At 43.3% G+C, this 25,013-nt stretch overlaps 1 protein-coding gene across 9 annotated transcripts in view; it reads right to left on the bottom strand.

Annotated features, from left to right (window-relative positions):
- TRRAP (transformation/transcription domain associated protein) overlaps positions 1-25,013 on the bottom strand; it is a 153,997-nt gene that overhangs the window by 1,798 nt on the left and 127,186 nt on the right. For all 9 annotated transcript variants that reach the window (XM_008164651.4, XM_024102353.3, XM_042853179.2 and 6 more), the window contains 5 exons: positions 20,065-20,290; positions 19,144-19,361; positions 9,468-9,652; positions 6,854-7,057; positions 5,530-5,724 (listed from right to left, as the gene is read on the bottom strand). In XM_008164651.4, the coding sequence (XP_008162873.1) occupies positions 5,530-5,724; positions 6,854-7,057; positions 9,468-9,652; positions 19,144-19,361; positions 20,065-20,290 (1,028 nt within the window). The remainder of the gene's footprint in view (positions 1-5,529; positions 5,725-6,853; positions 7,058-9,467; positions 9,653-19,143; positions 19,362-20,064; positions 20,291-25,013) is intronic.

Below are 25,013 nucleotides of genomic sequence, written 5' to 3'. Positions count from 1 at the left end.
TGGTGGATTTCTGAACTGAATTTTTGAAATTTCAGCTAACTGGCATCCTAAGGACACCCTATTGTTATCGAGAGGAAATACACAAAAAACAGTTTTCTATTTTCTCTCATCTCTTAGCAGCTCATTTCTTGATAGTAAGGTATAAACGCAGTCTGAGGTTTTGATGCTAAAAGTTATAGTTTATAAAACCAAGTCTTTCTAGGCAAAACCAAAACAGTATTTTGAAGAAAAAGAATTAAAGGAATTCAGGTTACTAAGGTTAAAAGCCAAGCCAAATTTTCAAAAGTAACCAATGTTACTAGGTGCTCAATTTGAGTGTGAGAAATACTGTGCTTCCAGACCTTCAAATAAAGTCAAGGGGAGTTGTAGGTGCTCAGCACCTATGAAAGTCAGGCTGGTGGTGTTTCCAGTTGTACACCCCAAAATTGGGACACACACACACACACACACTCTAAAGGCCACATCTGAAAATTTGTCTGAATGTGTAAACATGGCATGAGAATGCCTAATTGCTACAAAAAAAGTAACTACAATGTTTTGTGCAATGTTGTTTGGTGCAAATTGCTGCCTAACTGCAAGATGCCTCATTTTTGTAAAGCATTAGAATTTAAAAGGAATTAAGCCAATTTCTTTAGTTAACTACACTGTCAAGAGCCAAAGTCCATCAAAGCAACAATGTATTTTCAACATCCTACTCTGCTAATGAGGTGCCACGGTGTTTTTCTATTCACAGTATAGTCCTAAGGATCTAAATGATGCTGCATTTGTCATTTTTAGATTTTCAAGGACTTACAAAGCTAGGATGGTAAAACAACTGGTTCATATTAATTTGATTGAGCAAACAATGAATTTAGAGTGAAATTATTCCAACCTTATGTATTCTGACTAAAACGACAAACTACAGAGATTTCAATTGGCGTTTGTATTGGTCCCGATGTAATATTTACAAAAGTTATTGTGGAGTTCTCAGCATCTGTAAAAAACTGTTACATACCTGTTCAGTAACTGGTTGTTTTTTGGGGGGGGGTTTTGGATGTGTTGCCCATGTCCATTCCATTTCAGGTGTTTGCATGTCACTTCACCAAACCATGAGATATTTTTCCCCACAGTGATACCTGATGGGGTGGTACTTGCGCCCACCACACATTCGTGCTGACAGTTGAGGGTGTAAATGGACAGAGCCAACCACCCCCCACAGTTCTTTCACCATGGAAGCCTATATTTTCTTGTACTCGAATGTAGAGGGGAAGGAGGATAGGCTGTGGAATGGACATGTGCAACACATCTTGAAGAGCAACAGTTATGAAACAGGTACGTAACCATTTTTTCTTGGAGTGCTTGCACATGTCCATTCCACCTCAGGTGACTCTCAAGCAGTTCCAGGAGGAAGGTATCAGAGTCTACCTGAACAAGGACTACACAACGCCAGTCTCCCAAATCTAGCACCATCTCTAGAGGCCTGGGAGAGAGCATAATGAGTGGTGGAAGGTATGAACAGATGACCAAGTCACAGCCCTGTAAATGTGTCTGATGTTTATGTGACCTAAGAAAGCAATCAGTGCTTCCTGAGCTCTTCCAGTGTGTGCTAAAACTCTTTGAGGCGGTTGGACCTTATCGATATCATAGCAAAGATAATACAGGAGGAGATCTTCTGCAAAGAGACCCACTGACCCTTCACCTGGTCATCAAAGGAATTAAATAATTGAAGAAACATTACATTGTTTTGTCCACTCCAGGTAAAAGTCTAACAGCCTACGGACATCCAAACTATAGAGTATTTCCTTATCTTTATGAGAGAATGAGGTTTCGGAAAAAAAGTTATTAAATACGTAGGCTGATTCAGATGAAATCCAACACAACTTTAGTGAGACGTTTAGGGTGCAGACGTAAACTAACTTTATCTTTATAAAAGGCACCAAATAAGGAGGATCAGCAACCAAAGTCTGTAGTTCTCCTACCCTCCTGGGAGAAGTAATAGGAATGCTCTCTCTATTGAGAGGAGAAAGGGAACACATACAGGATCAAAAGGGGGTCCTATTAAAATTGATAGAACCAAATTTAAATGACATGACAGTGCGGGATCATTTACAGGAGGGAAGAGTACAATCTTTTCAAGAACCTAATAGTCATTGGGTTGGAAAAAAATCTTCCATCTATAGGATGGAATGAGGAGATAGCTGCCAAATAAAAACTCAGGGTATTAAATAGACAGTCCTTTTACCTTTAGGTGAAGCAAGAAATCCAGATTAAAATGTATGTGAGCCTGAAAAGGAGAAGTACCTTTCTGCTGGAACCACATGGAGAACCTCCTCCCACTATTTAAGGAAGTGTTTTGAACCCCCAGGGAACAGTCAGCTTCCGGGGTAGTTAGCCACCAAATATCCAATATAGTCAGATGTATGCGGAGAGAGTTGAGATGCAGTGACTGGCTGTGGTTCTGTGAAACTATATCCAAGACCTGAGGGAGAGTTATGGGATCGCGAATTGAAAGACTCAACCAGTCTAAGAACCAACGATGTCAAAGCTGGGCTGGTGCTATTAAAATTAGAATGGTGTGATTCTGTCTGAGTTCGCACAAAACTCAGAGTACCATTGGGACTGGAAGGAAAAGCATATAGAATTTACCCCCATCCAGGACAATAGGAAGATGTCTGACAAAGACCTTGCACTGTGACTTGCCCATGAAAAGAACAGGTGACACTTCCTGTTGTCAGGTGACAGAGATCTATTTTTGCATTCCCCAAGGCTGAAAATGGACTTTGCTATGTCAGATCTGAGGAACTATTTACGATCTCTGCTGAATGTTCTGCTGAAATGGTCTGTAAAACAGTTTTGTACCCGCTGAGAGATGAGATGTTTTGAGTGTAATTGTGTGAATGTAAACAGTCCATAGGTTCATTTTCTCTTGGCAAAGGGGGTCTAATCTGGAACCTCCCTGCTTGTTCAAATGGAACTGCGGTGTTATCCATGACTACCTGCACTGTATCATCTCTGATGAGAGGGAGAAAAACCTGACAGACCAGGAGGATATCTCAAAGTTCTTCAGCATTGATGTTCTGAGACAGATCTTCATTTGACCAGAGTCCCTGAGTCTGGAGGTCCCCTACATGAGCTCCCCATCCGAGAAACAAAACATCTATGACCAGGGGCATGGAGGGCAGAGTTGTGGGAGAACAAAACCCCACCTTGCAAACTCTGACGGGGTCCCATCCACTAATCCAGGGACAAGATGACACTTGCAGATATGTGATTTAGTACATCCAGCTAACAAAAGGCATGACAGACCAGCTCTGAATAACTCTTAAGTGAAGTCTGGCATGCTGAGTCACATATGTACAAGCCACTATGTGACCTAGAAGTCTCAGAAAATTCCTCACTGCTGTACGAGGATACACACTGAAGTCCCTGCAAAGGTTCAATATTGCTGGAAGCCTGGCCTGAAGTAAATATGCTCTTGTAGTCATAGAATCAAGAACCACTACTATGAATTTGATTCTCTGCAGAGACAGAACAACTGATGTGCCCTTGCTGATCAACAGGCCCAACGAACAAGCACCACACACTGTAGAGGATTGAATCTTTTTGATGGCTACCTCCACCTGCTCCCTTGACTGACCTCAAACCAACCAAACATGGGCATACCTGGACACCCACTTTCTTGAGATGTGCTACAATGACTGCCATGCACTTTGTGGAGATTTGAGGGGCTGAAGACAGGCCAAAGGCAAGGTCTGTTAACTGATAACAATCTACTACAATAAACCTTAAAAATCTCCTATGACTCTGGTGAATGGCCACATGGAAGTAGGGATCCTTTAAGTCAAGGGCAGCAAATCAGTCACTGGGATCTAGGGATGAGATAATAGATGCTAGGGTAACCATACAAAACATTTTTTTTAAAAAGTGTATTTGTTGAGTTTTGCAGGTCTAGGACAGGTCTGAGGCCTCTCTTGGACTCTGGAATGAGAAAATAATGGGAATAGAATCCCTTCTTCTGTGGCCCCGAATTGTAATAGAGGTTGGACTTCTTGAATTAAAAGTCTCGTGAAAATAGTTCCTGACAAGGGGTGGGGTGGAGGGGAATGGGAACGGGGAATAGAGGAAAAGTGCAGGGTTTATCCCAGTTCCAATATGCTTAGTACCCATTGATGAGTGGAACAACATGCTGCCAAAGAGAGGGGAAATCAGAGTGAGTGGTATGCTGACCTCAACTAAGTCAGACTGCTTAAATGCTAGAAGATTGTTTAGAGGTAGCAGATGGTGGTGGAGGAGATAGTAGTCTTCTTTGAGTCTTATGGCACCTCCTAGATTTGGTCCAGCTGATTTGTAGGATAGAACAGGTACCTTTACTTGACCTGGAGACAGAACTGCTTTCTCTTAGGGCCTGGATGCAAATGCCCCAAAACTTTAGGGTTTCCCCAGAATCTTCAAGACAATGCAGAACTTTGTCTTCTCTGAAAAATAAATTTAAGCCCTTGAAAGGCAAATCCTCAATTGTCTGTTGGACTTTGGTTGGAATGCCAGCTGTTTGCAGCCAATAAGCACAATGCAGAGTGACCACTATTGCCATTATTCAAGCTGCTAAATCTGCCTCATCTAAGGCAGTCTACAAGGACCATCTTGCCACCAGGTGGCCCTCAGTCACAAGGGCTCTGTATTCCTCTTTGGCATCATCTGGTAACTTGTCCACAAATTTCAACACTTAATCCCAATAAAAGTGGTTATAGTGAGCAATCCTGATGATGAATAAACTTTTCTCCCAAACAAATTCAATTTCTGTGTGTCTTTGGGGCTAGATTTGTCTTGCCTTTTCATTCACAGCTGTTACTACCAAAGATCTTGGGGTTGGGGGTGAATAAAAATACTAATGACCCTGAGAAGGAACTTCATAACTCTTCCCCATCCTTTTGGCAGTGGGTGTCAAGGGGGAGGAAATTTGCTGAAGGATTCTGGTAGGCCCTAAAATGGCCTCAATTACAGGTAAAGCCAAGTTAGCAGGCCCTGCAAAACATCTAACTTACATGGATGGTCTTGGACCGGTTCCAGCTATGCACAGAGGAGATGGCTATTCTTTTCGTTAAGTTCCTGGTACATCTTATTATTGTCAGGAACTATGGAGGAAAATTCAGAGACAGTGGCCTCATCCAGGGATGAGGAGGAAGTGATGCTGGAGTCCACAACTTTACAATGCTAGATGATAAATGTGGTACCAGGGAGCATCTAGTCAGAGCTGGCTTAGCTCTAACTTCTGGCTGATTCTGTCAGAGACCAAATGAAGGGGGCCTTCTTTCTGGCTAGAAGATGCAAAAGTGTTTGAATTCTTCTGCTGCTTGGGTGGTACTGGAGATGGAGAATGGTGTCTTCTCTCCGGTTTCCTCCAATGCGAGGATGCCACCAAGTCTGGTGGTGCATTCCAAGACTGAGTAGAGTCAGAACTCCTGCATACCAAGCATACTGACTATGGACACATTATAGTGCAAGTGTGATATGCCTGTAAAACACTATTTAAAAGGTAAATACTGTACATACCTTAAAGTTTGGTTGTGCAAAACAGCGAGCTACTGCAATCATTGATGCAGTCAATGGACCAGACACGCCAATAGTTGTAAGGAATTCAGAAATGTTTGGTGTAAGACGGAATGGGACAGGACGATTGGCATCCAAATCACCAGTAGCATCATTAATATCAAATCGGAAGTATGCCACGTTGAGCTTGCCAGTATCCTAGATTTTAAAATGAGACACAGGTATGAATCTTTATATAAGAAAAGAAAAATCAACATATACAAATCACTAATAGACCTTTTTTTATTTTTACTGTTAATACTCAGAGCAGAGTAATACTTTAAGTTTAATCCATATACATCAGTGAAATATTTCCATTTCCCTAGCATAAAGTCTTGTAACAAAGATGGAAGTTAAATATGGAAGAATTAAAAAAAACACTAATTTCCTTTGTTCAAATACTGCCTTGCTCTCTTGATCGAGCAATACTTGAACAACAATGGGTATCTAGAATTTCAGACATATACTATTCTCTTACAAACCTTGTGTAGAAAGAAGAAAAGTAAGAACCATATTAAATATATGGTTCAGAATATGAGCCATAAAGAACATGTTCTTTTGTGGTTGTGGGAGGTGAGCGAGTAGGGGCAGAAAGATAAATCTTCATTCTGCTTGCATCTCAGGAAAGCATTGCATTGTTCACTCTGGGTATGCATCTGAAAGCCATGGCTGAGTGGTGGGGATTCTTAGTTTTTTAATTGTTGTATAGAGTATACCTCTCCGAGCATTAAAATTACATTAAGATATACATCTTTGCTCTACTAAATTGGCAAGTCTCATGTTAGATGTTTATGTTAAAGCAGGGAGTGGGGGGAAGAGAGAGAGAATGGAGTTGGAAAATGAATATTTCCTATAAAAATATGATGCTCTAAAATCACTTGATATTTGACACAGGGAAATAGCCAAGATAGTGCTTGCGAAGAATGGGAAAAGGGAATCTGAGACTGTACACACATCTACATGAACATTTGAGAGTTTTTATGATTTTTTTTGAGACCCTTTTTGATGAACAGGAGTTGTCCTTCCAAAAGCTGAGAATTTAGAGGGTAATGTGTGCGCCCACTGATGTCATTTTTTATTATTGCATATATTTTGTATAATCATGTAGTGAAATGCAGAGGCCTGCTGAAATGCTCTGTTGATTACACACAGGGTGCATAAACGCATGCCAAAAAAAAAAAAAAATCAAAATCAGTGTACAGTGTATTGTAAATATATAGTCCTTTCAAAAGTAAATTACAAAATTTCAGTTTATCAAAGATGTGCATCTTCAATGAATGCAATATACCTGGGCAATCTGTAACATCTCAGGATTGAGTCTATTTAAATGAAAGACAAATTCTGCAAAGCCAATTAATGCCAACTGAATTGTGAACATCTTTCGAAACGTCCAGTAATCTGTGGCATTTGGGAATGTATGTAAAGCCCATTCCTTAAGCATACTGCGTGGCACCATGTTACTCTGTACTTCTTTAAGTATATCTCGAAGAACCTAAAAGCAAAGCAAATTTAGTTAAGACAAATGGTTTTTAAACGACTATTATCTATTGATTGGTCAATTTAAAAATATACTAATGAAATAACAGTACTAACTTTACTAAACTACCACCCTCTTCTTCCCTCAACGGTTCCATTTTTAAGGTGGAATCATGATTCTAAAACAGATGCATTCATTCCAGTATTTTTTCTAACTAACTCTTTTATAAACATATGATGAGAAATTTTGAAAGTGTATATCCTGAATGGTTTCAATGTCATTTCAAAGTTATGTCGAGAGATGTTTCTTTCCCTTGAGAACGTCAGATAAATGATTACCATAAGGACACAAGAAAGGTGCTTACAGATCTAACAGAAGCCAAAAGACCAAACAGTTACTATACCTTCTACTCAACATCTCAAGAAAAATCAGGAGCGATCCTAAGGACATTCAATACACCATCCTGCTGCACTTGCATAAAACAGACTGATAGAGAAGTACTTAACTCTTCATCAGCAAATTTTCTTGCTGTCGCTTCATTAATATAACCAGTATCAATTCACTCCTACCAAATATCCCATACCCCGCAATCAGGAAATACCCAGATTGCCTCTTTCATAGAGTGGAAAGAAACACTAAGAAAACTAATTGGGATGAACAGTTTCACTCCAAGTTGAAGAAGCACTTTGCAGTGAACTCAAATCCTCCCTTCGGGGCTTGATATTTATATTATTTGTTACTTGTATTAGTTATTTCCAGAGGCTCTGGAGCCAGGTGGGGCCCCATCATACTAAGCATTGTACAGATGTAATCAAACAGTCCCCGACCCAAAAACTTTACTCTTGGAGCAATATCCTAAATTCACTGAAATCAACAGAAAGACTCCCATTGACTTCAATGGGTTTTAAATTAGGCCCTTGACTTAAGACAAAGGTTAACAGGTTGCTGAGACTAACAAATCATCAAGGAAGGAGGATGGACAGGGTAACAGTGGTATGAGCATTTTTGTCATAGACTAGCTTTGAACAGATCAACCCCAACAGTCTCAGCTCATTAGCCATTATTAGCCGCCAGTGGTCTGTAGGCTACTGCAGACCAAGACATGAAGGCTATGAAGAGGACAGATTTTTGCAGAACAGCATTCCACACAAAGGGCTACAAGGAAAAAGGTACGAAATTACATCTGGGACATATACAGGCACAGAAACTACAAAAACTTATCTTTTTGGTTAGGGGTTTGGACATTTCCCCAAGTGAGTGGAACTGGGAGAAAAATCACAGAATACAAGATCTTTGGAGCAGAGATGTACGTTTGTACAGTGCTTAGCACAATCTGGGTGCACTCCTCTCAATAGCAAAACTAAAGAAAGGCTTGCAACTATTTCTGTAATTTCACACTGTGCAGTAGAGTTCTCTCCTGGATGTAAACATCTGCAAACTACCACCATATTTAATTACTGTAGCATATACTAGCCTAATTAATTAGAAAAAGAAAGTTGGAATCTGTTCCATTACATTCAAAAGAGAATAATCATCATACTGGCTTCAATTAAATGACTGTTAACGATGAAGTTTGATAACCTGAAGGAATCATCCTCAAAACAGAAACAGATGTTACGTAACACATCATTTTGTAACACAGAAAGGCTGAAAGACTATCTGCTGAATGTGTTGTTGCAAGAAACATATTGTGTATTTCCACAACTAATCTGAAACTGGACTGGCATGGTGCAAGACATATATATTTATATCAAAAATAAAATAAGCTGATTAAAGTTTTTAAATCAGCACTGGATGACTCCTGGGAGTTACAATAGGATATGGAGCCGTATACTCAGCTGGGCAAAATATGAATTAGGTTCAAGTTAGTGGTGACTGAATATACTTTGCATCTGACTTTGGTGAAATTAATCCATGGTCTCAGTTCAGCTTCTAGTGAAGAGGCGTCCACTTTCCAAAACCTGGCCTCAGGAATGACACATTTGCACCCTCATGCAAAAAGATAAACCTTACTCAGAGACTTGGATACCATAGCAGAGCAACATGGGGAAGCTTACACCACATCTACCAATACTGTATCTGTTTTCGTGAAGCCAGGAGTTCTGCTTCCGATGCTCTCAACTGACACCTTTCGGAAGTACTAGACATCGGACTAGAAAATAATATAAACACCATGTTTTTATCTACAGTAGTTAGAATCACACATATGTAGTTAATAAAGTAGACTAGGCAGTGAGGCTTTTTTGAGGACGCAAGTTTCCTGAGATTCTTCAGAATACTGATGAGATAATGGGGCTAATGAGATATCAGGTAAAAAACAAAACAACACACATATGTAATGTCTGTAGCAAACAAGAGAAAGGAAAGAAATATCACAAAGCCCCTAAGAAGTGAGTTTGAATAATAGTAAACAAAGATTCAATACCTGATGGCTGGCTTGGGTCCCTCGTGCTTGGACTGTTGCCAATCTGTCATAGTAACGAGAAATAGGGTTGTCATGCTCAATGCCTTTCTTGGCACACCGTTGCTTATAGATCTCCACCAGGGAGAGAGAAGAGGGATTGTCTTCAACCAGGCGCATCTGTGGAGAGACTGCTACAACACGGGGGACTAGAAATAAATTTTGGAAAAGGAAAAAGACAGGAAGAAAATAGTTAATACATAATCAAAACACTAAGAAACAGGAGAATTAGCATGCAGATATCAGCACTTAAACATTGCTGTGATAATCAACTGAAGTATGTCAAGTGGAGATTTTTTATTCCTCATAGCATATTCAAGAACTTGGTTAAAAAAAAAAAAAAAGCTTAATAAAAGAGAGGCATTTTCTTTTTCACTCGATGTCATACCATGCAAAGGAATTTCTGAGTGGGAAAAACATTTCTGTATCACACTGACAGGGATGGTTGAATTCCCTACAGCTACACCATCTTAGTAAAAATCTGGGGATTCAGAGTTCATCCTGAGTCACTTATTTGCAGAAAAGAGGAGAATTTTTGTTTCAGATACTAACCTACCTACTGCAAGCACATGTTTTCAGTATCCAATTAAATCACTCTGGTCTCACTCCTATATATATATATATATATATATATATATATATATATATATATATATATATATATATATAGATATAGATATAGATATAGATATAGATATAGATATAGATATAGATATAGATATAGATATAGATATAGATATAGATATATCAACAACAACAAAAATTAGAACACTGAGGTGAACCCACAACTGGAGAGAAAGAACACGGCAAAAATCTGTGAAGAACAGACCTTCACATGGTAAGATTATTTATACTTAGCTGAAGAGATACACAGTTAACATTTTCAAAAGCAGCGAAGTGATTTAGGAGACTAGAGACTTAGATACTTTTGAAATTTTGCCTACACTCCAGTTGGATACTTTGCAGAACTAAGCCTAACTAGTTTTTTCTAAAACACACACACACACACACACACACACACACACACACACACACAACACTCATGTCTGCTATTTGCATTCTGCACTTATTTTAAGAAAGAAACAGACTAGAGCTCTTTTGTAGCTAGTTTTACATGGATGATGATATATAGTTCGTTTGGCAGTCTTGATCTTTTGGTCACCAGGTAGATTGTTCCATTGCCAGCAATGGAAGTGTTGAAATAATTGATCTCAGCTTACTTGTAACAACGAGTTTCCCCCTCCCCGCAAATCCTTATTTCAACAGTTCAATCTGGTTTCTTCACTAACTTGAAGAAAAAAAAATTATATATAATTTGTGTTACAGGCAGAATTGTCATTAATGAGCTGGTTCTCCTGTTTTGCTTCCATTTAAACCTTGGGGGGGAGAAACTTAGCCTTCTTCACTTGTAGGCTTTGACGAAATGTGTAACACCACAACAGGAGGATGTACCGATTTTTTTTAAAAGAGATTGTAGTTTAAAATTAGGTCCTTTGCAAATCCACTATAGTACTACATTTATGTTATTATATATGCTACATTTAAGAGTCAACTTCCGTATCCGTTAAGAATATCTTTCAAGGGGTTTATCCTGTCTTTTTAATGGTCATTAGTACTGAGCATGACATACAGTTAACTTCTTAGGGGGATTATTTAGTTAATATATGTGGGAAGACAAGACACTGCACAAGTTAATTTGCCTGTTCTGTGATAGGTTATAGCAATGGTTTGGAGAATGCATACTTCCTACATATGTCCATACAGTGATCTATACTTATAAACACAGTATGCCTTTTTGATAAGAATTCCTTTGGCTAGGAATTTTGAGTGGGATTTTTCTCTATGTGGACATTAAGGGTCACATTTTTGAAGCTAGGTCTTTTTTGCAGTTGTAATTATTTGCAGTTGTAATTTATGTCACTTAGTCACCTAAGTTCACGATTGCATCTGTACCAAGTACATATACAATTAACTAAAAGCAACTGTGGGTACAAAAAGAGAGATTGGTAAAAAAATCTGGCTCAAAAAACTCCAGGACCCATGCTGAAACAGCAGGAGTCTGCCCCACTGTCCTTGACTAAAAATCTCCTTTACCCTCAATTGTGAGACAGTTGGTTTTTGCCCTCCACCTTTGATTGCATTACAGTGGTGTTGTATACAGAACTGCTGTTTATACAGAACTGTCAAGTGCCTCACAATCTTCCAAGATGATGGGTATTTATATTAATATATAATGTATTAGTTGGCTGGTAGCTGGAACTTGCCAACAATTTAATTGATCAAAGACATTTGCATTAGTGTTCACAGTACACTAGGTCTGCGTATGACTTGAAGAGTCAAATACTCTCAATAAGGAGTGTTTCACAACTTCATCATGTATTATTAATTATCAAGACACAAAATAATCAAAATGCACATACACAGTACCTTCCACTTTAACTCTTAGTTCTTGTCTTAAATGCTTAACTTTCAACCTTACTATATGCAGTGTTGTTGTAGTTGTTGTCCAATAAAAGATATTACCTCACCCACCTTGTCTCTGAACTTTAATATTGCATGCATAAAGATATTGCATGAATGAAGATTTTTGCAATTAACATAAAAAAATTACAGTGAGGGAGAAGTCTAACTGAGGAAACAGAGGCAAGACAGCTACTGTTTTGTTCACTATTGTGACCAAACATTGCCAGGCTGTAGTATGAGCATGGAGACAGCCTCCAAGTTAGCTCTTTCAAGACCAAAATCATACATAAAAATATGCACACAAAGAGGCCTATAGTAAAGATAAGACGGTTACTCACCGTTGTAACTGTTGTTCTTCGAGATGTGTTGCTCATATCCATTCCATTAGATGTGTGCGCACCGCGTGCACGATCGTCGGAAGATTTTTACCCTAACAACACCGGCGGGTCGGCTGTGGAGCCCCCTAGAGTGGCGCTGAATATATACCCCAGCCGACCCGGCGCCCCCTCAGTTCCTTCTTGCCGGCTACTCCGACAGTGGGGACGGGGGGCGGGTTTGGAATGGATATGAGCAACACATCTCGAAGAACAACAGTTACAACGGTGAGTAACCGTCTTTTCTTCTTCGAGTGCTTGCTCATATCCATTCCATTAGGTGACTCCCAAGCCCAACTTAGGTGGTGGGGTCGGAGTGAGACATCGCTGTGTGCAAAACCGCTGATCCGAAGGCAGCATCGTCCCTGGACTGCTGCACTAGTGCATAGTGAGCTGTAAACGTGTGGACTGATGACCAAACCGCCGCTCTACAAATGTCCTGGATCGGAACATGTGCCAGGAAAGCAGTCGAGGAGGCTTGGGCCCTCGTGGAGTGAGCGGTGAGGTGCGGTGCTGAGACACCTGCCAGGTCATAGCAAGTCCGGATGCAAGACGTAATCCAGGAGGATAGGCGTTGTGAGGAGACCGGTGAGCCTTTCATTCGGTCGGCCACTGCGACGAAGAGTTGCGTCGTCTTTCTAAAGTGCTTTGTGCGGTCAATATAGAAGGCCAGGGCCCTTTGCACGTCCAGGGAATGCAAACGTTGATCCTGGCGAGTAGCATGTGGTTTAGGGTGAAAGACCGGGAGAAATATATCCTGGTTGATATGAAATGGAGAAACCACCTTAGGGAGAAAGGCAGGGTGTGGACGAAGCTGCACTTTATCCTTATGGAAAACTGTGTAAGGGGGCTCGGACGTAAGCGCCCTGAGTTCAGAAACGCGCCTTGCTGAGGTGATGGCTACGAGGAAGGCTGTCTTCCAGGATAGGTACAGAAGTGAACAGGTGGCCAGTGGCTCGAATGGAGGACCTGTGAGCTTGGAGAGAACCAGGTTGAGGTCCCACGTCGGAACGGGCTGACGTTGTTGTGGGTACATCCGGTCTAAGCCCTTGAGGAATCTAACGACCATCGGGTTAGAGAATACCGAGGACGCGAGTTCTCCTGGGTGAAAGGCCGATATAGCGGCCAGGTGAACTCTAATTGAAGATATCGCCAACCCCTGCTGCTTTAGGGAGAGGAGATATTCCAAAATGAGAGGAATAGGTGCCTGCAACGGGGACGTGGCTCGTTGTTCGCACCAACAGGAGAACCGCTTCCACTTGGCCAGGTATGTGGTGCGTGTTGAGGGCTTCCTACTGCTCAGCAGAATCTGTTGAACAGAGTGCGAGCATTGCTGCTCTGCCTGGGTGAACCATGGAGCAGCCACGCCGTGAGGTGGAGTGATTGCAGGTCGGGGTGACGCAGCCGGCCGTGGTCCTGCGTGATGAGATCCGGATACAATGGAAGCGGGATCGGTGTCTGAACCGAGAGTTCCAACAGCGTGGTGTACCAATGTTGTCTCGGCCACGCTGGAGCGACCAGAATTACCTGTGCCTGGTCTCTGCGCAATTTGAGCAGTACCTTGTGGACCAGAGGAAACGGAGGGAAGGCGTAAAACAGGTGGTCTTTCCAGGGAAGGAGAAACGCATCCGAGAGGGAGCCCGGAGCTCGACCTTGCAGGGAGCAGAACACGTGGCACTTCCTGTTGTCTCGGGATGCAAACAGGTCTATCTGGGGAAACCCCCACCTCTGGAAGATGGAATGTATAATGTCCGGACGGATAGACCACTCGTGCGTCTGGAAGGACCTGCTGAGTCGATCCGCTAGAGTGTTCTGGACTCCAGGGAGGAACGATGCCGTGAGGTGGATTGAGTGGGCGATGCAGAAGTCCCACAGGCGAATGGCCTCTTGGCATAGAATTGACGAACGTGCTCCTCCTTGCTTGTTGATGTAAAACATGGCCGTGGTGTTGTCGATGAGAACTAACACACAGCGGCCACGTAGGAGGTTGAGAAATGCCTGGCACGCCAGGCGCACCGCCATCAGTTCCCGAACATTGATGTGCAGGGCTAGTTGGGGTGCAGTCCACAGGCCCTGGGTATGGTGCTCGTTGAGATGGGCGCCCCAACCCAGAGATGAAGCGTCTGTGACCAGGTGCAGAGAGGGTTGTGGGGCGTGAAACGGCATCCCCTCGCAAACCACACTGTGATCTAGCCACCAGGTGAGGGAGGTCAGGACCGAGTTCGGGACCGTGACCACCATGTTCAGGCTGTCCCGATGTGGGCGGTATACCGATGACACCCAGGTCTGGAGTGGGCGAAGCCGAAGTCTGGCATGCCTGGTTACGTACGTGCAGGAAGCCATGTGGCCCAGCAGGGTGAGGCACGACCTCACCGTGGTAGTTGGGAAGGCCCTGAGCCCTTGAATGAGGCTCGTGATGGTACAAAAGCGGTTGTCTGGCAGGATGGCTTGTGCACGTCTGGAGTCTAGGACTGCGCCGATGAATTCTATTCTCTGGGTAGGTTCCAGAGTGGATTTGTCCTTGTTGAGCAGGATGCCCAACTCGTTGAATGTGTGCACTATTATGTGGACGTGAGCTTGAACTTGCTCTTTGGTGCGACCGCGTACCAGCCAGTCGTCTAGGTACGGGAACACCTGTATCCCTTGTCGACGAAGGTACGCTGCCACGACAGCCATACATTTCGTGAACACCCGTGGGGCCGAGGATAGGCCGAAGGGAAGGACTGCAAATTGGTAGTGCACCGCGTTTACCACGAATCGCAGGAAGCGTCTGTGAGGTGGGTAAATTGAGATGTGAAAGTATGCATCTTTCATGTCGAGGGCGGCGAACCAGTCTCCAGGATCGAGGGAAGGGATAATGGCCCCCAAAGAGACCATGCGGAACTTCAACTTTACTACGAATCTGTTGAGTCCGCGCAAGTCCAAGATGGGTCGCAGACCTCCTTTGGACTTGGGGATCAGGAAGTAACGGGAATAAAATCCCCTGCCCCTTAACTCTATCGGAACCTCCTCTATGGCCCCCATGGCCAGGAGCGTAGAAACCTCCTGAATAAGAAGTTGCTCGTGAGAAGGGTCCCTGAAGAGGGACGGGGAAGGGGGGGAGGAGGGGGGGATTGAAGAAAACTGGATAGCGTATCCCCTCTCCACCGTGCGGAGGACCCAACGGTCCGAAGTTATAAGGGACCAAGCATGGTGGAAGTGGGAGAGGCGATCCCGAAAGGAGGGGGCTGGATCCTGGGGGATGACTGGGGCGCCGTCCTCGACCGCACCTTCAAAAGTTCTGCCTGGGGCCTGAAGGTGGTCTAGGTGGCCCTTGGTTCTGGCCGGGTTGAGGGCCGGTCCACCTTCTTCTACCACCTCGCCCTCGCCTCCGGGCCGAGTCCTGTCTCTGACGAGGCGGGGGGGGGGGGGTAGAAGCGCTGAGGCTGCGGCCTAAATGGCCTGCGCTGAGGGCCCACAACATGCATCCCCAGGGAGCGCATGATTGTTCTCGAGTCCTTGAGGCTCTGCAGGCGAGAGTCCATCTTATCTGAGAACAATCCATGACCCTCAAAGGGGAGATCTTGTAGGGTTTGCTGCAGCTCCGGAGGCAAACCCGAAACCTGAAGCCAGGAGATCCTGCGCATAGCGATACCCGAAGCCAGGGTCCTCGCAGCGGAGTCTGCAATGTCCAAGGAGGCCTGCAAGGAGGTCCGAGCCACCTTCTTGCCCTCCTCTACCATGGCTCCAAACTCTTCCCTGGACTCTTGGGGAATCAACTCCTTAAACTTCCCCATAGAGTTCCAGGAGTTGAAATTGTAGCGGCTCAGTAGCGCCTGTTGGTTCGCCGCTCTAAGTTGTAGCCCTCCGGCTGAGTAAACCTTACGGCCAAACAGATCAAGCCTCTTAGCCTCTTTTGATTTAGGCGCTGCAGCCTGCTGGCCGTGGCGCTCTCGTGCATTCACTGATTCCACCACCAGTGAACACGGTTGGGGGTGGGTATACAAGTACCCATAGTCCTTAGACGGGACAAAGTATTTCCTTTCCACCCCTCTCGCTGTGGGTGGAATAGAGGCAGGAGTTTGCCATATCGTATCCGCATTCGTTTGGATCGTGCGGATCAGGGGTAACGCCACCCTCGATGGGGCATCCGCTCCAAGGATATTCACGATCGGGTCGTGCACCTCCACTATCTCCTCCGCCTGCAGGTCCATATTACGGGCCATCCTACGCAGGAGATCCTGGTGAGCCCGAAGATCTATCGGAGGGGGACCCGTACATGAAGTGCCCGCCACTGCCTCATCCGGAGAGGAGGAGGAGGATGCCTCCGGTGGTACTGGATCCAAGGGGGGGTCCTGATCCCCCTGCTCTTGGGCCGGAGCATCACCTGCACTTGGGTCCATGGTGTCGGGTGGCGTGGACACGGAAGCCTCCATGCCTCCTGGCGGAGGCCGAGAGATGGTGGATTCTGGGGCCCTTCTGACCGAGTGGCCCGAGCGAGAGGTCGATGGTATTGGAGCCCCTTGCTCCTGGTGGTACGCCCACGGGGTCCAAAACGACCAGTGAGATGGTCCATGAGAGTGGTCCTCTGCCATCTCCTGCCAATGGCCCAAGTTTCGTTCCTCGGCTTGCCCTTGAGGGGGGTATGCCGATCTCGACAGGTCCTCCGAGGAGCGAGACACCGATCTTGACGGCCATGGCGGTGCCGAGAGAGATGAAACGATCCCCATGGGCTGCGGTGCCGCACGGTGCCGGTCCGGAGATGATCTATCTCTGCGCGGTGCCGGCGATCGGTGCCGGGACCGCGACCGGTGCCGATGACCTCGTCGGTGCCGGGAGTCGGATCTGGACCTCGACGAGGACCTGGAGTATGCCCGGTGCCGGGAGCGGCCCCTCGACGTCGAGCGTCGACCGTAGCGGTGCCGAGAACTACGTCTCGACGTTGATCGGTGCCGACGATCATATCGGTGCCGAGACGTAGAGCGGTGCCGCGAAGAAGATCTTGGCCGCGAGTACGACCGGTGCCGAGACGATATTCGGTGCCGGGACTGCGAGCGGCGTGGGGACCTGCTTCGGGACCTGGATCGGTGCCGAGGTTCCAGCCCTTGTGATGGAGGGCGCATCAAGGCAGGTTTCCCTCTCGACTGGACCGGGCGAGTCAACGGTGCAGTCGGTGCCGGTGGTTGGGGCGGTGCCGGCTCCGTGAGAGCTATTAAGTCTCTCGCCGCCGCGAAGGTCTCTGGAGTCGACGGGAGACACTGTATCACCGCCGGCCTCGGTGGAGACGCTATTTGCACCGGACTCAACGGCCTCGGCGCCGGAGTCGACGGTGCTGGAGGCACCTGTTTTCGTTGCTCCACCGGCGGACGCGGCTCTACCCCCGGCACTGGGGGAGCCGGCGTCTTCGGCACGGATGTCCCCGTCTTATGGGCTTTTTTATGCCCTGGGGATAATGACCGGCGCCGAGGCACTTGCTGTGCTTGCGGTGCCGACGAGGTCCGGTGCCGGGGAGGCTTGTCTGACGCCACTCGCGTGGTCGTCATAGCCGGTGCCGCCGGGGCACTGCGCACCGAGGTGCTAGGCGCCGGAGCCTGGCCCGTAGAAGGAGTGTCCGGGCTAAGTGCCGCCTCCATCAGGAGTTGCCTGAGCCGAAAGTCCCGCTCCTTCTTGGTCCTTGGTTTGAAGGCCTTACAGATCTTGCATTTATCTGTTTGGTGGGACTCTCCCAGGCACTTCAAACAGGAGTCGTGCGGGTCGCTCGTGGGCATAGGCTTAGCGCAGGAGGCGCACTGCTTGAAGCCGGGAGCGTTGGGCATGAGCCCGGCCCCGCGGCCGGGGGAGAAAGGGGGAGACGACCCCCTTAATCCCCTGAACTACAATAACAACTAGAACAACTTTAAAACTATTTAACTATTTAACTACAAACACTAGAACTACAACTATAACTATAACTGCGAATGACTAACTAAGCTAGGGAGAGTGGAGAACAGCTAAGCAGCGCTCCACAGTTCCAACGACCGTCAGGGGCGGTAAGAAGGAACTGAGGGGGCGCCGGGTCGGCTGGGGTATATATTCAGCGCCATGAAGGCGCCACTCTAGGGGGCTCCACAGCCGACCCGCCGGTGTTGCTAGGGTAAAAATCTTCCGACGATCGTGCACGCGGCGCGCACACACCTAATGGAATGGATATGAGCAAGCACTCGAAGAAGAAATCTGAATTACTGAACTCACATTATTTAGCAACTGTTTAGCAGTAAACAATGTTATGCAGAGCTGATGAAGCCTTTTATTTTAAACCAAAGAATTAATGAGTAATGGCCTCATAGGTAGAATTTGGAAATTATACCAAATTCAAAGTTTTACAAGAGCAGTTGTCTTCCAGATGCTTAACCTCTTCCCCTTGCTTTTGGATTATCTAGAAGTGGGTGGAGGCAGTCTGGTATTCACACATCACTAATTTAAAATAAAGCTTTCTGGTAAATGTCATCGGGTGGGTCTGCAGATTGCCATAGCAGTGGATCCTTTGGGAAATAATGCAGAGGTCTGCCCAGTCATTCACAGATGACTTTGCTCCACACAGTATTTGTAACCTCTTCTAAAAATGTCCCGAAATACTGTACATTCCCCTTTCCCCTCGTACAGTGGAGTCACGGTGACTGGGAAGCCTCTGTGATCACCAGGATAGGGGCAGGATTTACATCAATTTAATTTGACGTCGCACATATTTACAATTTTAGTTTAAATAATTAGATCTTCTTAAGTCACTTTAAGGAACATGATTTTCATAGACACAAAGAATTATCTAAAACCTGCTCTTACTGTACCTGTGAAAAATAAATGCCTCTTTGTGGTTTCTTTTCTTTTCTCTAAGCAGGGGTTCAAAAGGCGAAGGAGCTGTAATACTCGTTCTTCTCTGCGAGACTCTGTCAGGCACGCATCATTCATTACTAGGTATGGGTAAATCTTTCCATTATGGCCTCGGATATAGAGTCTTCTGGCTGCAGTGTTGTGCTTCTGTACTATCTCCACTCTGGGCATAAATCTATCAAGAAAAGGAACAGATAAAAGCACCTGAGCTTTCAAAGTCTAAAGCTTTATTTCTGTCCTCTGAGATGAAAGCAAAAAAAATAGAAATGCCGTATTTAGAGGTACAAAGAGACACCTTGTTAGCTCCTGAGCAAAACCAACGCTCAACTATGACTTCTTTAAAACAAGATGCAACCTTATTATAAGCTAAATTTCTAATGTAGCTCAGCAAAGATTTGCATGCTGTTAAAAAAAATACATGGTTATGAAGAAAGTTTTTATCTTTGTCTTTTCTACATTTAAGAATAAAGCTTTTTTCTATTTTTTTTTCTGTTTTCTTGGCCAGATTCTGATAACCACAACGCTGATGAAAAACCAGAATACCTCTACTGACTCTAGTAGTTAGCAGAAATATTCTGGATTTACACTAAAGTAAAGTAGATTACAATGACCTTAAAATAGTCTCCTCCTCCCTAATTTCCCAGTAAGACCTGTAAAACTACCACATGAATCTAAAATTAGAACTGAATTATGTTACAACATAAGAATGAAACATGCCATTAGATATTTCATTAAGTCATTTCAATACAGAGACAGACAAATAAAGTGCATTTCTGTAACTGGGATTGATACTGCATCACAAGGGGGGGGGGGGGGGGAGAAGGGGATTTTTTTTTTTAAACCTTTATTTTTTTACCTTTTACCCAATGGTAGTTTACCTTGCAATTTTGATGTAATAATGTGTTGGCTTTGGCATAAGGAACTCTCCAGGAATCTCCACTTCTGCTGTTTGAGCTGAGAAATTACTTAGAAAACGACACTTTTCCTCTATGAGGAAGAACTTTGGAAGCTGCTTAGTTTTTGCCTCTAGGATTTTGATCCACTTCTTCAGTTTAGAAATAAGATTGTGAAGTTTCATGGAGCCTGGTACACTGAAGTCAAAATCTAAAAGAAAATTTTTTAAAAAAATTTATCATTCTGAATGCTGTATTTAACTATCAGATATTTGAAGTTGGCATTTTAAAAGTTGTTCTTTCATCTTTGTGCCCTCAAGCAAAACATTTTTAGGTGCACCATGTATAGCACACCATTATGCATTAAAATAGATCTACAGTGGTAACATGGAGGAAAATGGTTATTTACATACACTGGAAAAGTAACACAAAAAACATTACCTTACCAAGCAAGTCAGTGTATAAAACACGTGAGTGGTTACTAAAAGCAAATGATGAATACCAAACACAAAGAAAAAAGCTAGTATGTTCAGATTAATTTTGAGGAGTCAGAATGGGAGATGAAACTACTCGTGAAAGGGATCAGACCATCTTTGTTACATCTGTGTAGAATGCAGAGCACAACTGGATTAGGGATTTAAGTGCTACAGCAGTACAAACACACATAATTCCATAGTGCAGACAGGTATGCTACATTTAGTTGCACAGGTTCTGTCGGGTATTTCATCTCTGTATGAAGTTTGATTTTGGAATCTGATAATTACAACCAATATGGAATAAACTGTACACTAAATGACTTAATCCACCAGGCTAGGTTGCTTCCTTCTCCTGCACAAAGCTCTACCCAAATCCATTTGTTTTCCTAGCTCTTTTGCCTATATAGATTATCCTAATACCTTACTGCTTCATGGTCATGGGGACATTAGAAATAATACTGTGAAAGCTCTGAATACTGTTACTGATTAACAGTCTTTATTTGGTTTTATATAGTTCACCAATTCAGATACAATGGAATGCATGTGGTATGGATTAGATCAAATCACATAGATAGAGGAAGAAGAGCTGAAGCTTATTTTCCAATTTAGTAATGTGAGCTTCCTTTTGACTTAAAATGAAATTAAGTGATATTAGATAGGACAAGAGAGATCTTAGCTCTATTTTATTCTGTATCTGAGTATACATACTGTTTTTTTTAAAATGAGATGAAAGAGCACCAACTGGGGAGTAATCTTGAAAGTCAGAAGTAATTCCAAAACAAAGTAGTAAAATTGCTGTCTGCTATTCAAAACAATTATTTTTATTTCTTACAGCTCAGAATAGAAAAAATACATTTCTTTTTACTCTTTTCGGTGTTCAATATTTGTATGAAACACCTAGGAGAATGGACAAGACATCCTGAACAGAAATGCCAACAACATGCAAACAAACAGCTCTGTTCATCCTTCACAACTCCAGCGTTTCCAAGCTAGCCTAGTGCTTGTCCAAGATCAGCTCAAGGATGAACAGCTGGTTGAAGTTGAATCCAAGCAACAGAGAGATTACTCCAGTTTAAAGAGAATTTGCAGCTACGTGCCGTCTGCTCTAGTTGAAGATACATAACCCATAATTAGTCAAACGAGTGAAATTTAGGAATGGTTCTGGATTCTCACTGATGCTATACTCTCACATATGCAAACAATGCATTCTGCTATCTATGGCTGGCTAGGTAAGTGTTCCATCCTAAGTGGTGACCTGGCCTCAATAGTACATGCCTTTGTTACGTCTTGATTGGATTACCACAATACAGTCTACCTGGGCACGATCAACGCTCAGGAAACTTCAGTTAGGACAGAACGGAGCAGCTCTTCTTTACAACTCAGGTTGAAGAATATCAAACTTGTTCTCTGCTTGCTATAGTGGCACTCCATAGAATATCATGTCAAATTCAAGATCTCCATCCTTATCTTCAAGATACTTAATAATCTGGGCTGGGACAGCTGAACAGTTGCCTACATGAGAACTGGGGTCCATAACTGGAAGCATCTACTACAAGGGTAAAGTGTGGTTGTGCAGGAGATAGTGCTTTCTCGAGGGTTGATCTGAGACTGTAGAACAAAATCCTGCAGGATCTCAGAACCACCATAAATCCCAGCACTTCCTGTTCTGAGTGCAACACACTCATCTTGACCTTGCTCTCACTAATAAGAGCACACAGCACAGCTTAAATAAAAATATATTTTAAAAATTAAAGTGAAAATAAAAATAGTTTAAATCCACACAGAATTTTCCCCCTGCAGAGAGGAAGAAAGACAGAACCACATGCCAAATGCATTACTGGTAGGTGAGACACAAGGTAGGTGAGGTAACATTTTCTATTCGACCAACTTCTGTTAGTGGAAGGTACAAGCTTTTGTGCTAAACAGAGCTCTTCTTCAGGTCTGGGGAAGGAAATCAGAATGTCTGAGCTAAATACAAAAAAGCTCAAAAGCTTGTTTCTGGTCCAATAAAAGATATTGCCTCATCAACCTTGTCTGAGCTAAATACAAGTCAGAACAGATTGTTAAGCATAAGGGATAACACATGTTATAAGCAGGCACTAGAAATGAAGTGGGCAATTGAGGGTCAGTTGTTATGCATAAGGGGTTTGAAAATATGAAATTAAGAGTAGCAGGTAAATCTGGTGTGTCACAACCAACCTTCAAACAACCACCTAACCGCATCATCAGAAACAACCTCCCCACAGACCAGGATACATCAAGTCAAAGGGGCACTAGACTCTGCCAGAACAACAGAAGCAGAACCTGCAGACGTATCTCCACTGTTCGTATGATCAATATCACACACAACACACCTTTCAAGATCCATGGGTCCTACATGTGCTTATCACAACATGTGGTGAATGTACTTCATCCACTGCCCCAACAACAAGTATGTGAGTGAAACCAGTACTACACTCTTTAATGAACTCACACACACAAATGATAAAAGACAAAAACACCCTATCACCCACGTGCAAACAACTTTCACAAAGAGATCACTCCTTATCTGGCCTGTGTAACTGAAATTGTAGCCATGTCAATCCCAGGATATTAGAGAGACAAGCTGGGTGACTTACTATCTTTTATTGGACCAACTTCTGTTGGTGACAGACACAAAATTTCAAGCCACACAGAGTTGTTCTTCTTCAGGTCTGGGAAAAGTACTCCGAGCATCAAAGCTAAATGCAAGATGGAGATTGTTTAGCATAAGTAGTTAGCACATAGGGACCATTCAAGGAAGAGAGGTCTGTTAACACCTCTGTTTTATGCTTAACAATCTGTCCCAGCTTGTATTTACCTCCGTCTTTTTCCTTCCCCAGAACTGAAGAAGAAGAGTTCTGTGTACCTCAAAAGCTTGTGCCTTCTACCAACATCTGGTATCTGCTATCTTGTCTCTCATATCCTGGGACCAAAATGGCTATTGCAAACTATTGGTAGGTGTTCAGGTATCACAGTGGTGAACATGGGATGAGAGCGCAGAGAACAGAATTTACAAGATAAAAGCTGACAATAGTGTAAAACCCAGTTACTGCATATTAAACTCTGAAAATTGCGTAATATTTACCATTGATCCATTTGTCAAAGCAAGCAATGTCTTCCTTAGCTTTACTGTGTTAGAAATGCACTGCACATTTCCTCACAGCCGGTATAAGATTCACAGTTATAGTAGAACAATTTCTGCATGTGAAATCTCCAATATGGCTCAATACAAGTAGAATGCTAGGGAAAATTATCTGTTCATCTCAGAGATGACACAGTACATCCAGAACACAGAAACTACTATGCAGTCTGTTACATATATAAAATATTTTTCTAGGTCTCCAATATAACTATTAAGCATTTGAGAGAAATAAGTTAAAGTAATTGTGAGTGTAAAAGCTGAGAGGAAAGAGAAATTGGATCACAAAAATCTGCTGTGAACACCCATCTATAGTGCACTAACAATTAAATACTTACATGTGCCCTACGGTAATTACAAACACACTAGGGGTAAAATTTTCAACCACAACCACAAAAAGAGGGGGTCACAAAAAGCTGCATTTTGTTCACAAATCTGGTAACTTCCTCTACAAACAAATTTTACAGAACCTAAATACACCACGTTTTTGTGGGTGTATCTTTTGTATGCACAATAAAACAAACTGGTCCTATTCACTTTTAGCCACAATTCAGTGTGTGTGTGGGGGGGGGGGAGGGAGACACACACACACACAGATAAAGAGTGTAGGAAATGCATACATGCATGCACAATAATCACCTCCTAAAAACCTGACAGTTGCCATAAATCTCTTGGCTTTTTAAAGGGTAACCACTATATACCCACACATTATATATACACAGCATACTTTTTTTTCCTCTCTCTCTCTCTCTCTCTCACACACACACACACACACACACACACACACACACACTATAAATTTAATATCTTCCTTATGATACTGCTAATTTTGAGATTTTTTTTAAATCATGACAGGATTTATCTTTTTCTATTCTGATTTTTTTTTTACATCAAATTAATTTAAAAGAAGTTTATTTTCTTTGTATCAACATATAATGGTGTTTTACACTCTGCTGGCTTTATAGCAGCACCTGCTCCAAAATTATTTTCAGAGCAGCATTGGTATCCACAACAATGCTGATACACTAAATATTCTGGCGTGAGAATGTCCTATATTAAAACAAGACTTGCATATTAATTTCAGTTTCTTTCAAAACATAGGAAAAACTCATAAAGGACACATACAGTTTCCAGGTTAGAGACATTAAGAATAATTCTGCTAGACTCTAAAACAGGGGTCGGCAACCTTTCAGAAGTGGTGTGCCGAGTCTTCATTTATTCACTCTGATTTAAGGTTTTGCATGCCAGTAATACATTTTAACATTTTAAGAAGGTCTCTTTCTATAAGTCTATAATAT

Source organism: Chrysemys picta, chromosome 10, assembly GCF_011386835.1.
Source record: "Chrysemys picta bellii isolate R12L10 chromosome 10, ASM1138683v2, whole genome shotgun sequence".
Lineage (NCBI taxonomy): Eukaryota > Metazoa > Chordata > Testudines > Emydidae > Chrysemys > Chrysemys picta.
The sequence above is the reverse complement of the archived record's forward strand: the minus strand, read 5'-3'. Positions and strand labels throughout refer to the sequence as shown.